Source organism: Phacochoerus africanus, chromosome 11 (assembly GCF_016906955.1).
Source record: "Phacochoerus africanus isolate WHEZ1 chromosome 11, ROS_Pafr_v1, whole genome shotgun sequence".
NCBI lineage: Eukaryota > Metazoa > Chordata > Mammalia > Artiodactyla > Suidae > Phacochoerus > Phacochoerus africanus.
The window spans coordinates 87185761-87200882 of record NC_062554.1 but is presented as its reverse complement, the minus strand read 5'-3'; the positions used below and the strand labels follow the sequence as shown (position 1 = coordinate 87200882).

The following is a 15122-nucleotide window of genomic DNA, read 5'->3' as shown; positions in this document are numbered from 1 at the left end:
AGAACATACTCGAATGGCGCTTTTGATTTTTTTTTAATGTATCTATGACAAATAGGCATTAAAAAGCCAAAGGAAAGGCATTTAGTGCTTTAAAATACCTGTTTTCAAACATACCACAAGTGAAAGCCTTAAGAGTTCTCTAAAATAGAGATTATTAGAAATACAAAAATGAATGTTGAGATCATGTGGATTATAAGAGTATGCAGGTTACAGGGGAAATTTAAGTTTGGATTAAAGCCAGAACAATATATGGAGAAGCAGAATGAAGATGTGCATTTCATTGCCGTTGGATTTAGAAAAGCACTAAATGAAAGTCAGCAATAAAATATATATATTTTAGTCCCAATGAAAGTGGAGGGGCTATTAACAGATATATAAATTACATACAAGATTTTTTTAAATATTTAATATTGGAATTCCTATTGCGGCACAGTCGGTTAAGAATCCAACTGCAGTGGCTCGGGCCACTGCAGCAATGGTGGTTCATATTTAATAAATGTGGTTCATATTTAATCCCTGGCTGGGTGTGGCCATTAAAAAGCAATCTTTTTGTTTTAAGAATTTGAGTATTAGAATGCAATTTTTAATGTAAATAAGACAGTAAGGTGTTTCTCTAAGCATTCAATTTTGAAATCACTTAGTTGTTCTTTATGGAAAAATAACTACAAGGCAACTTTCAGTGTTTTCAAATTTGAGCTAGTAAATTCATAAATGTTTATGATTCATGTGTACATATATTATGTATGTATACTACAAATTAATATTTGTCAATTCAACTAAAATTTATTGAATATCAACTAAGTACAATATCTTGTTTTTTTTAAAATATAAATGTATATAATCTCTCATTTAGGAAAGAAGTGTGCCTCATCAAGTATATAAACTATGAAAATAAACTTAAGTCCATTCCCCAATTTGTGTTTTGAATATAAACTCTGATAAACACCAGGATGTTGACATTATGAGAAAGAAACTAATCATATGAAATGACCCACTCTTCAGTTCGAAGGATAAGGTTATGTTTATCTCCTGCTTAAATTATTTGGTTTGCAGTCTTCCCTCTCACCTGGATTCTTTTAAAGTCTACAAACTCTGTTCATTTGGAAACACATTTTCTTATTCTCAAATTAGCCGGATCATGCTAATATTCAGAGATCTTGTTTCATTCATATTGAAGGAACATATACAAGTAGAAGAAACCAAAGCATGTCAGGAAACAGTCACCCCTCTTCACCAAGAAAACAAACTCTACCAGTAGGATTACACAGGTAGACAGCAGCACATATGGCAACAGTGCCACATGTGCTGCTCACATTATTTTTTTTTTTTTTTTGCTATTTCTTTGGGCCACTTTACTGTTCACAGGATATTTATTTATTTTGTCTTTTTGCTATTTCTTTGGGCCACTTCCACGGCATATGGAGATTCCCAGGCTAGGGGTTGAATCAGAGCTGTAGCCACTGGCCTACGCCAGAGCCACAGCAACGCGGGATCCGAGCCGCGTCTGCAACCTACACCACAGCTCACAGCAACGCCGGATCGTTAACCCACTGAGCAAGGGCAGGGACCGAACCCGCAACCTCATGGTTCCTAGTCGGATTCGTCAACCACTGCACCACGACGGGAACTCCCAAGCTCACTTTAAAATTAAGGAAATGAGGAGTTCCCATTGTGGCACAGCAGAAAAGAATATGACTAGTATCCATGAGGATTCGGGTTCAATGCCTATCCTTGTTCAGTGGGTCAGGCATCTGGTGTTGCCAAGAGCTGTGGTGTAGGTTGCAGACACTGCTCAGATCTGGCGTTGCTGTGGCTGTGGTGTAGGCCGGCAGCATGAGCTCTGATTTGACCCCAAGCCTGGGAACTTCCTTATCCGCCAAGTGTGGCCTTAAAAAACATGCATAAATAAATAAATAAATAATAAAGGAAATTATTTTGAATGAGTAGAACTGGCATTATAATGGATGGTTGCTACTCTGTTTTTCTAAAAGTTTATGGCTGAATAAAGAAAAACGAACAGTTCAGTAAAAAGAATTGAGGCATATGTAATTGTTAAAGGCCACTGCTCTGACTAGCTACAAAAAATATTTCCCGACATCATGTATCTGGTTTTGAGCAAAAATTCCCTGAAGCCCAGGGATAGAACTAGGCATGACTGATCCAAGTAGCTTCTGTTGACACTGGGCTTCAGTCTTAGGTCATCTCGGATACTGGTACAGGTCTGCTTTGCTCCAAAAAATAGAGGGATCAGAGGCAGTGGCTAATGTGGTAAAAGAAATATATCCAAATATACCCAGACTGAAGCTCCTGGTATGGAATGCTGGCTTGTGGTATAACACATTATAAAAAGGAGCTCCTATGCGTACTTATTAAAGATGCCTGTCACAGTTAAAAAACTTGGCCATTTCGCTCATTGATTTTTAAATAAAAGATGATATCAGGGCTTAGGAATGCGATTTTAAAAAATGTATTTTAACTTTTCCAAGCACAAAGGGTTGCCTGAGGTCACAGAAGCCATGAAAACAAACTCTGAATATTAAAAACTGATTAAAAAATAAATCAGATAACCTGTGAGAGACTTTGGGGGAAGGTACATATGAATTCTCTCCTTGCTGCATCCAAGTTATGAGCCCCTCAGGGCTAGAATATCTGTCATTGGATCAGCCACAGTTTGAGAGTATGGAACAAGAATGGGGTCTAGCAGACATAAAGGAATATTTATCCACATGGATATTTATGGTACAGCTCCTTTTTGAGAGAACAGCACCCCTTTTTTGTGTGTGTTCCAGACTTGACCTTCCTTTGGCCTTAGAATTATCTGGTTTGTTTTCCCCTGTAGCCAGGTTCTGAAATATCAAACACAGCTGCAGGCAAAGGAAGAGGATGGTCAAAGAGCCCACTCATTGGTGCCATAATAAATGGAAAAGCAACTAATGTATGTAGAATTAAACAAGATTTGCCTTGGCATATTGTCTCCTATGAGTCATCTGTATGAAAAGGCAGAAGAAAACAGTGAAATAAACTGGAAAGGGGGCACGCCTCAGAGTCAAATGAAGGCAGCATCATAAATTTCCTAGTGGCTGGGACTGTGAGAGGTAAGAGATTGAGGAACACTGCTAAAGAATGTTGTAGAGATTTTTCTTTCCAAAAGGGACCCATGCACCTGTTGATGTGTTTTCCAGGCCCTTGAATGATAGCAATTTATGAGGCTATTAATACTAAGCCCAAGATTTGTCTGATGCGCTGCTTGTCTTGTGGCCAATATAACCTCATAAAATTTGGGTTGCAATGGGTTAAACTGGAGCGTTCTGCTATTGGAGTTATTCAGAGCATTTAAATCGCTTAATCCTACAAGAACGGTGCATTTTGCCTGCCTATTAGGGAGTGTCTTTAGGGATTCTCACCAGTTGCAGAGCCTGGCAGGAGGGGGCGGTCCATTGCTGGGTGAGGTAAAATGGAGGCCGCTGGGGAGGAGTGAGTCCTGGAGACAAGACGGTGTTTCTCTAATCCGTCCATGCCAACCGCAGCCAGCTGAGCTTGGCGCACCGAGATCGCACGTGTGTGCTGGGGCTCCAGGAAGGGCTGTTGCCAAGAAAAGAGCACAGTAGAAAGAAACATGAGACAAGCACTGAGGGAGACACTGAGAGCGACATGTCAACAAATTAAGTTCATCAGGTCAGAGACATAATAAACGGTGTGAAGGGAAAAAAAATAGAGAAAGGGAGAAAAAAAACAAGATCTAGTTAATAAATCCATTCAACAGATGTTTTCACACTGACGGCCAGGGCCTGTCTGCCTGGCTAAGAAGGAGGTGATGGCAGGAGGCCTGTCAGTTTGAACTGATTGAAAGAAACAGACCTTTCACCTCAAGAGGAACGTGGACTTAGGCTCATTTCCTACCTCGATACCAACGTTTTGAATACAGCCCCAGAATGGCTGCAGTGCAAAGTGGGAGAACAATGCAACTGCTCTCACACTGCCAAGGAGGCTCAATTCTGAAAATTCTATCTTGAATTTATTTCAAGAACACTGCCAATGGAATTTATGGGAACCTAAGCAATGCCAATTAAGTAACTATATTTGACACTTTTCCATCTTCATAAAATGGAATAGAAGGATGACTTTTTCACAGGTTGCATGGTATAATCTCATATCATCATCATAATACTTCTCAGGCTATTGAATCAGACACAAAGAATCTGGAAGCTCCTTCAAGATTCACTTGTTTTATTCCTTTGTCTCCAAAAAAAGACAATCTTTTAAAATACAGATAGGTGGTTATTTTAACTATCAATATTACACAGTGGATATTTCTTCTCTCTCCAGCTTTGGAAAATGCATAACCTTCGTGGTGGCTTTTATGTTTCTTTCCTTTTACATGTCCTCAACAAACATGGAAAATATCTGACCAGTGATACAAAAGATGACCATCACAATCCACAGATAAGAAAACTGATATTCCAAAAGGTTAACAAGATCTTTTAAACACAAGTCTAACTGCTACAATTTTTACAATGTACATGTTCATCTACTTTGATCTACCATTTCAAGACTGGATGCAAACATCACTTCTCCTTAGTAAGGCTCTGTCTCAACCTTCTTATTAGGTTAGGAGCTCCCCTAGCCCAAGGCTTGGCCCCCTCAGTGCACAAATTATTCACAGTGAGAATGCTAACAAGTCTACATATCACACAACTGTATTCAGTGCATGTTACACAGTTTTATATCATTGTGATGTTCTCTATAAATGAGTTAATGCTGTATATAAACATATGGTTTAGCAATGAGATCCTGCTGTGTAGCACTAGGAACTATGTCTAGTCACTTATGATGGAGCATGATAATGTGAGAAAAAAGAATGTATACATGTATGTGTAACTGGGTCACCATGCTATACAGCAGAAGAAAACTGTATTGGGGAAATAACAATTAAAAATAAATAAATAAACATATGAGTTATGATTACAAATATATATTTAGTAATAGACTGTAGGCAGAGATTTCCCAATTTAGAAAAAAAGTTAATCACCATTTCAAATTAACTTCAAAATAAATTATAATTAATGTATGTGTATATGTCGTTACTTTCATTTTGCTTTGCAGAATAACTGAACCATCAATCAGTTGGAAGGCATTTGTTATATCATTGGGCTTTGGGTATTTGCTTTGATGGGTTGAATGATTTGGCTATGATGTAGTTCCAGTTATAACAGTTGTAGCACTTTTTAAATCTCTTGTTTTTTTGAGGGTCTCCACAGTCAGTTCTCTGAGGATGCAGCAGTAATACTGTGTAAGTTCCTCCCCTCATGGAACTCACAGAGGAAATGTAAATGTGTAATTATGACTTTAGGAGTTTTCTATGGGGAAAATGAGCTCTTCTGAATATGATCTAAGATTCAGGGGTAAATATCTACCTGGATGTTTGTAATACCCATTCCTTCTGTCTCTTTCTACTATAATCTCCTCTTTAAATCACATCTAAACTAATGCAAAGGCCCTTGATTGATCACCCTGCTTCTAAGGCCACCATCCTATTCTCTCCTGCAAGGATTCTCTTCCCAATTCTCTCCCATAGGCAAAAAGCTAACAGAAAGTCTCTGAAGGTAAGGCAAAGTCTAAAGAACCTCCCCAGCTCATCTGGGCTCTCCTGGACCTGAGGCCAACCAGAATTCTCCATATTAGATCTTCTATTCTTTTTTCAGGTTCCAGCCCAAATCTTATCTATTGTATAACAAAGAGCATCCCCAGAGCTGCATTATGACTTCCATCCGTACTTTCATCCATACAAATACAAAAATTATATTTCAGCTAATACTGGCATACATTGGAATCATTGTAATATTCATTTTTTCTTCTAAAAATGATCATTGAAAGTATTTTGTGGGCCCCTTAAAGTACCATGGGTTCTGGGCATAGTGTCTCCTGTGTCTAATAATATGTTGACTCTGACCATTCATGCTTCCAATCTATCTTTTCTGTATCACCCCCTTGAGGTGTGTCCACAAAGCTTCACATTCGGCACTAATTCACATCCTCTAAAGTCCACTTAAAATTTTATACAGAATCTTTTTAAGCTTGAGTATTAAATGTGCTTTCCCCCTCCAGTACAGTCCGATCACTCTTTTTCTCTCTCCACTTTCCTGCCATCGTCTTTTCTATATTAGAGTTACTGCATGCAATAACTACGTATTGAGCTCATACTCTCAGACAGACATTCTGCTGGTGTGTTGAGCCTTTTTTATGTTTATTGTCCAGTGAGGAGACAGATACTAAATAGTTCTAAGTATAATGTAATTATAAATGTAATGAGTGCCATATGCAAAAAGGCAGAGTGCCATGAAAAACTAAAGAAGAACCCAATTTAGAGGTTGAGGGGACTTTCATTTAGGAAAGTGACATTTAATTTAAGATGTAAAGGATAAATTGAATTATCCAGATGAAAAATAGAGAAAAGGCTCTAGATGTGTGTTTGTGTGTGTGTGTGTGTGTGTGTGTGTGTAATTATCTTTACATGTATAATAGCAAAAGCTTTTTGAACCAGGAACTGGACCAAACTCATCTGTGACATTATTTTCTGCTGCATGTTATATCTTTTCTTATGCTTTCTTGAAGCTAAATAATTATTAGTACACTAAGAATATGTAACAGATATTTGAAAGTTAAAGGCCATGTGTTTTTTTTTTTTCAATGACATTATCATGTTTTAGATACTGGGGTTACTAAATTTTTATTTCTTAATAAATAGCTCAATACCATAAGAGCTCCATGTAAATACCACTACTGTCATTTTCTTTCATTTTCTCCCTTCCTTCTTCCTTCCTTCTTTCCTTTCTTCTTTTCTTTCTTTCTTTCCTAATAAAGTATTTTTTTGCTTTACTTGGGCTTCAGAGGAACTTCTGAGATAATGGGGTAACAGTGTGATAACTCATAACCATGATACAAATGTTATATCTCAATACAGAACTTCACAACCAACCAAGCAAAATACTACTTATACAATCTCTACTATTAGGAATATGGCAATATGGGTAAGAGACAAATAACTACTTGTTCAATGGTAGTTATTTATTTATCACATATAAGTGTCCATACAATTTCTTCTGTATGCAGATTGGAAACAGATCCCATGCTGGGTGGTACAGACAGGGAAGTGAATTAATTGTGACTCCTGATCTTATGGGTTGACCCCCCAAAATCAAGCACTTTATCTGTAATTAGTAATTTCCTTAAGGATGTGAGCTTTGCCTATTGACTGCTATGTTTCCAGGCAGTGTTTCATATATACAGCAGGTGTTAATAAACAAAGCCATCCTTAAGATCTCACCATAAGGACAAAACAAGCAAGCATATTATAAGCAATCATTATATAAAGAGCCAAGGAATGGCTAATGAAAATATAAGAAAACAGAGACCAGACAAAACAATTATTGTAGTACAATACTCTGAAATAATTTAGTGATGGAGCCAAGAGCTGAGGTAAATGAGTGATTTGAAAACTATTTTTCTTTGGTACTTTTACGTGGTTTCCAAATTTTCTGCATATCACCTATATTAAAATTTTAATTAAGAAAAATGGCAAATGTTATTTAATATAAACAGTTGAACCTTTCAAACACTTCATTAGGAGAGCGTCATAATCTTTGGTTCTAAGAGCAGACCTGGGTCAAATATTTTTGAATCTTTTGCCAAAAAAAGGACTACGAAAGAAAGAAAAGTTTACTCCCTTTCAAAAGAGTTAACTACAATTACACATCTTTACAAATGAAGTGTGTCTTTTAATGTACAGGGTGAATTGACAATCCAGGAAGACACACACTATTATGGTACATATTAGTGACCAAATCATTTAAAACACTTTTATTTTAGATGGATATTCCTCCTCACTAATAAAAAGCTTCCTTGATGAGGTGGAAAATGGAAGTATTTCTGTGGCTAAAATTGATTGAAGTGTTTCACTAAATATTTTTTTTGATTAGCAATTTTAATGAGAGATAATTTGTTCATGTATGTTTCTTCAAGTAAAAACCTAAGTCCAAGTTTCTCTTTTGCATCATCAGAAAGAAAAATGTCAGTTTATAACATTGAACCTAATGCTACTAAAAATTACATGGATATCCAAATTAACCTTTCATCTATTCAGTACCTTTGGAAAATATGTCATGCCCATTAAGTGAGTAATAAACATGGTCTCACCCTCTCCAAAAAATTTTTGATTAAAATATCTTTTAAATATGTGTACTATTTTGAGCCTGTTTCTTATACATATAGTCTTTCTTTGTTCAGGTGATTTTAACTAGGGATTTAGTGATTGGTTACTTTGTCAGATTATCATTTGGAGACATTCTCTAAGGCTACTGTGATGTGTAAGACAACTTTGTGTGGTTTTTGTTTTGTTTTAGGGCCACACCCACAGCATATGGAGGTTTTCAGGCTAGGGGTCAAATTCAGCAACAGGGGATACGAGCAAGCTGTGTCTGTGACTTACACCACAGCTCACAGCAATGCCGGATCCTTAACCCACTGAGCAAGGCAAGGGATCGAATGTGCACCTTCATGGGTGCTAGTCAGATTCATTTCTGCTAAGCCATGATGGGAACTTCAGATAACTTTTTCTTACACGAAGTTGCCTAAGGCCACTATGCCTGGAAACCATCTGTCTCCTCCCACTGATAAAAGCTGCAAATTACTTTCACAGAGGAGCTGTTATGCACCTATTTTATAAATTCTTCAATGATGCCTAACAAGATGTCAATGTCATTAGGGCCTGGGCCTTTCTAAGTTGTAGGATGTAGGCACTGTCATTTATTTGGAAAATGAGGGGGTAAATATGGGTTCTGTATGGCAAGCACAATGTTCTTGCTTAGAGTAAAATACTTATCTGAGAGTGGCTCACAATGGCGATTATGAAGTGATAAAGCCCCTGGGTTGAGGAGACTTCAAGGTTCTATTTCTTTGTAGTAGCAGTGATTTTTTGTTGTTGTTGCTTCTATTTGCTTTTGTTTTGCTTTCTTGTTGCCACTGCTCAGGGACATATTTTATGGCTTTTGGGTTTTTACTTTGTTCTGGATTGTTACATTTGTTACATTTGCTTCCAGACATATTACTCACTGTGTGTTACAGTCAGTGTCATCATACAAGTTCAGTAAAAGCAAATACAGAAATTATACATTATAGTATTTAATCTTTGAAATAATCAGAATTACCTGAATGAGTTTAATAAAAGATCCGACTTAATGAAAAAATCATGGGAAAATTGTTAGAAAAAATATTAAAATTCTGTTTCTAAAGCCACTTTAAAGAATACACGTTCCTCCTTGTTTGGCATTTTGAGCAAATTGAATTTCTTTTTGGTTCAGTGTTTCAACAGTGTTTAAGACATCTTGCTTTTACAGAAAATTAGAATCATAAATATCCCTAGAGGTTATCTTGTAAGATGCCAAGGGCTAGTGGGAATTTACATGTTCTAAAGTCTTTGTATTATTCAGGATGAGAGCAGAAATACTGGTTAATTTTAGACTTTTTAAAGCTAAACATGCATGTTAATCATTTAAAAGTAGCTATTAAATAAACAGAAATGAATGCATGTCTTTAAAGTAGACAAACATTTTTGAAAAAGAGGCAAAACCAAGAAGAAATCAGTCTAAAAACAAATGGAGAAAAAAATGAAGAACTGAAAAAGCTGTACAAATATAATTCACAAAATAAGATGCTAAAAACATATCACTAAACACAGTTGATGTGAATGCACTCAATTTACCAGTTAAAAGACAAAAACAGTCAAAATGAATTTCAAAAATAGAAAGGCTATATTCTTTGGCAGACCAAGATTAAATTAAAAGGTTCTTTGAAGACATAAGAAAATACTAACAAAAACAGCAACAAAAAAAGAAGAAGTAAAAGCTTTGTGCAGCCATGGTAAAACCAGATGAAATAGACTTTAGGGGGGAAATATCACAGACCATATAAGGGTATATATAAAATGATACAAAAGTTCAATTAACCAAAAAAAAAATCTAAAACTAATAACATGGGCTCAAAATATAGAAAGCATAAATTGGCAAAACTATAAAGAACAACTATAATGAAAAATCCACATCATTGAAGGAGATTATAACAAATGTATAATAAAATGAGTGAAGTTACAGATGATTTGAATTAACACAATTCTTTGATGATATATTGAAATTTGTAAACAATAAACATATATTCTTTCAAGCACACATGTGAACAATTACAAAATTGACCAATGCAATTAAGCAAGTTCAACAAACTTTAAAGAATTAATATTTGCAATGGAATATTATTCAGCCCTCAAAATGAAGGAAATGTTGACACATGCTACAGGATAAACATTGAAGATATGCTAAGTGAAATAAGCCAGTCAAAAAGGACAAATACTGTGTGATCCCACTGTATGACATATCTAGAGTAAGTAAATTTATACAAACAGGACAGGAGGTGGTTTCTAGGGGCTGATAAGAGGGGGAAATGGAGAGATTAAAAGGGCATCAAATTTCAATTTGGGAAGAAGAAAAAGTTCTGAAGGTAGTAGCACAACAATGTGAATATACTTGATGCCACTGAACCATACAATTAAAAATGGTTAAATGATAAATTCTTGTTACATATATTTTACTGGAAAAAAAGAGGAATTAATATCATATAGATCATATATGCCGAACACATTATAGTTAGCAATGTAAACTATGCAGATGAAAAGATACACTATATTTTGTGATAGAATAATTATTATAAAGATAATAGCTATTCACAAATTAATTTACTATTTCTGTGAAGTTCCAGCTGATTCTAAATTCTGCATAGAAGAGCAAAAGCAGAGAATAGCAAAGTAAATTTGAACATAAAGAATAAATTGGGGAGATAGGCCAAACCAGATATCTACACATACTAAAAGTGACATGATTTACAATAGTAGAATATAAGCACAAGAATGGATTAATGGAATAGAACAGAGAGCCTAGAAGCAGACCCAGGAGTATGTGGAAACTCAATATATAACAGAGATGATCTGTAGAGTATCAGGTAAACAAAGAATGTCAATAAATGATGTTGAAAACACTGCTTATCCATAAAGGGAACAATGAACTTAGGTATTCACCTAATACTACATGCACAATTGAAAGTGGACTAAAAACTGAAATGTAAATGCGCAATTTTTAGTTTTATGAAAAAGTGGAGAATACCATTCTAAACTTGGGGAAGGAAAAGAATTCAAATACTTCTGTTTATCATAAGCAAGAAAAATACAAGTCAGAAATTGGGCAGAAATATTTGCAAAACAGAATAAAGCAGTGCTTAATGTCTATGTTACATATGTAACTCCTAAAAATAAGCAGGAAGAGAAAAACAGACAAAAAATATGAAGAGGAAATTCCTAGATAATAAAATATTTCAATAAGTCTACAAATATATGAATAGAAACAACTTCACTAGTAATCAGGAAAATGCAAAAACCAACACAAGATGAGACCATTTTATACTCATCAGATTGATCAGAAATATAAAAGTTGATACGAAGCATTAGTGAAAATATAGAGCAAGAGAAACTCACAGACTGCTTGTAGGAGAATAAATTGTTATAACCACCTTAAAGAACAATTCACTAATATTTAGTAAAAGTGAAGATGGACAGTAAACCTACAGTATAAATGGTGAGTGAAAAAGGCAAGCAAAAATGTATATGAAGTCAGTTATTTAAGTTTAAAAATATTCAAGTTAATATCATATGTTGTTTAAATATATATGAATGTAATAAAAATATTTTTAAATGCATGGTAAAAATAAAAAGCAAAGTCAGAAAGGAAGGAATGGGGGGATGAAATAGGAAAGAGATACAGATGAAACTTTACATATATTACATTTTCTCTCTCAAGCTAGATGTTAAGGATGTTTACTATTATAATCTTTATTATTTTCTCTGTATATGAATACATTTAAAACAAATTTGAAATGTTTCTTAATATATTGGCACTTATAAAATACCAATACTATTAAGACAAAAATTGGTTTACTGAAAAGGCTAAATTTTTGTAGGGAGGGAACAAAAATTCATTGGAAAATACAAAAAGAAAAAAAATAAATGAACGAGAAAAAATAAAGAAAAGGTAAAAGTGGGTGAGAAAAGATACAATAATAATAACTATGAAAAAAACTTTTTGCCAAGTATACTAATTTACTTTTAGGTCATACAGTCATAAGGTATCAATTAATTTGTACTAAATTGCACTGATTAATAAATAAAACGTAAAATTAAGTATATTTCATCTTTAATATTTCAACATATTATCGTTAAATTCATCTCAATGAGAAAAAAATGATAATGAAAGGGCCGAGAAATTAGTGCAGAGAAATGGAAATGGGAAATGATAATTTGGAGCAGAAGAATAAACAAATTTAAAAGAACAAACTTTAAGAAGCTATCTAAAGAAACATAAAGACACTTAAAAACAATTATTTTTAAATATTGATAAGATGATTAATTATTCGGCTTTTCTTATTTTGGCTGAACTGTACATTCCAAATTGCCTAATAAACATACATTTTAACTTTATTTTAAAAGTTATTTTGAAATATTATGCTTTATTGTGATATCAACATTTTAAGTGGCTAAGGAGACAAGAATGGATATTAATTTGGACTTGGACAAAGAGAGAAAGTACATACAAGCTACCTATAACAGAAACCGAACTGTATTGTCCTACAGCCAGTCCCAAACCTAGAGCCCACAATACAACCAGGGCACACTAAATGTTAAGAATGTATATATTATACCTTAGAAATATAACTGCTTTTAGTCTAACATTACGGGGAAAAAGATGAGTATAATTTATTTGACCGAGATGATTAATCTACTTAATATATTGGTAGATATTATTTTTTCAATATATTTTAAATTTCTTTTTCTTCGTCACATTGTGTAAGAAAATAGTAAACCCCAACCCATCAACAACTCTTAGGTCACTAGGATATTCTAAGTATTTTGTTTTTAACTCACCAGTGTACAGGAATAATCATTTTATCCTATTAGAACCATAGTTAGAACAGGGTGACTGAGATGAAGTTTCAGAGAAAGTCTACTCTCTGAGAGATGTTATCAGGTGTGTACAAGTAATTCAGTATTACCTTGGGGTTTGAAGCAAGGGTGAGCCACTGGTTGATGACATCTGGCTAAAAAGTGATATAGTGCAGAAGAGAACCGAAATACGGTATCTGAGAGCAGTCGCCTCTAGAGTGAGGAGTACATATGAATCCACTGAGTGCAGAAGAAAATAGAGGAGTTTCTATTCATGTTTAATTTTTAAATTAAAAAAGAAAATTAACTGGAGTTCCCGTCGTGGATTAGTGGTTAACGAACCCCACTAGCATCTGTGGGGACGAGGGTTTGATCCCTGGCCTTGCTCAGTGGGTTAAGGATCCAGCCATGAGCTGTGGTGTAGGTCACAGACGCAGATCAGATACCACGATGCTGTGGCTGTGGTGTAGGCTGGCACAGCCTACAGGCCAGACAGAGGCATGGATGGGCACCAACTTCCCAGGCACTCTGTGGCTGTGGTGTAGGCTGGCAGCTACAGCTCCGATTAGACCCCTAACCCGGGAACCTCCATATGCCACGGGTGCAGCCCTAAAAAGACAAAAAGACAAAAAAAAATTAACTATATTAATATTTGACATATGGATAGACAGTAGTATTTACACTTGGTCCCTACATCAAGGATCATATAGCACAAACTCTCTGAGATATCCTAAGGTAGGAAGGAGAGTCTAATTTCAAACCGTAATACTCAGCTACAATAATCAAAACAGTGTGCAAAAGGATAGACATGTAGAACTGGAGTTGAACTGAAAATCCAGAAATAAACCCTTACATGTATGGTCAACTGATTTTCACCAAGGGTACCAAGTAATTCGATGGGGAAGGAATATTTTTTCAACAAATGTAGCTCAGACAACTGCAAATTTGCATGCAAGAGTATGAAATTGAACCCCTTTCCCAAACTATACACATTAATCACAGGTATAAACATAAGAGCTAAAACTAAAAAATTATTGGAACAAATACAGAAGTAAATCTTCTTAGATATAACACCAAAAAGAAAAAGTGACCCTCCTTGGAAAAAAATAGATAAATTATATGTAAACATTTTTGTGTTTCAAAGGACACCATCAAGCAGACAACCCACAAATCAAAGAGAATATCTACAAACCATAGATAAGATAAAAGACTTGTACCCAGCATATATAAAGCATTCGTATGTCTCAATAAGACAACACAATTTTAAAATGAGTAAAATTCCTGAATAAACATTTCTCAAAAACAGATAAACAAATAGCCAAGAAGCACACAAAAAGATGTTCAAGATCATTACCCATGAGGAAACTGCAAATCAAAATCACAGTAAGATGCAGCTTCATACCAACAAGAATGGTTTATGATAAAAAAGACAGATAACAAGAAAGTGTTGTTAAAGATGTGGAGGAATTGGAACTGTGATACACTCTTGGAGAGAAGGCAAAATGATGCAGTCACTTTGAAAGATGGTTTTGCACTTCCTTTAAAAGTTAAACTTAGAACTATTATATGACCCAGTAATTTCAATAATATGTATATACCAAAGAGAAATGAAAATGTATGTTCCAGAAAAATTTACACATGAATGTTCATACTGACACTATTCACAATAGCCCAAAGTACAAACAACCCAAATATCTATTAGCTGATAAAATGGATAAATAAAATATGATATATCTATGCAATGGAATGTTACCCAGCCATAAAGTTGTTTTTTTTTTTTTCTTCATTCACAAAATCACAATCATACTTGCTATTTTCAGGGGGAAACTTAGGTATTAAACTGTAAGCTCATAACATACAGATACCTAAAAAGTGTAAATATACCCCTAGACCTATTTATAGTGTCAGAGTCACAGATCAATCAAGGGCAGAGTGGCCAGCAGCTCCTCACAGGGGACACCTCAAGGCAAATGGGCACCCTCCTCCCTGGGCTCCACTGAGAACTGGATGGCAGGTGGTTACATGTGCCTTAAGGACAAGATCATTATAAAATTTTGAAGTCAAACATCTAATGTACAAGAGACCTTAC

At 35.0% G+C, this 15122-nt stretch overlaps 1 protein-coding gene across 13 annotated transcripts in view; it reads right to left on the bottom strand.

The window, feature by feature from the left end:
* Nucleotides 1-15122, bottom strand: part of HDAC9 (histone deacetylase 9) — a 959143-nt gene that overhangs the window by 269573 nt on the left and 674448 nt on the right. For all 13 annotated transcript variants that reach the window (XM_047752014.1, XM_047752015.1, XM_047752022.1 and 10 more), the window contains one exon: nucleotides 3405-3582. In XM_047752014.1, the coding sequence (XP_047607970.1) occupies nucleotides 3405-3582 (178 nt within the window). The remainder of the gene's footprint in view (nucleotides 1-3404; nucleotides 3583-15122) is intronic.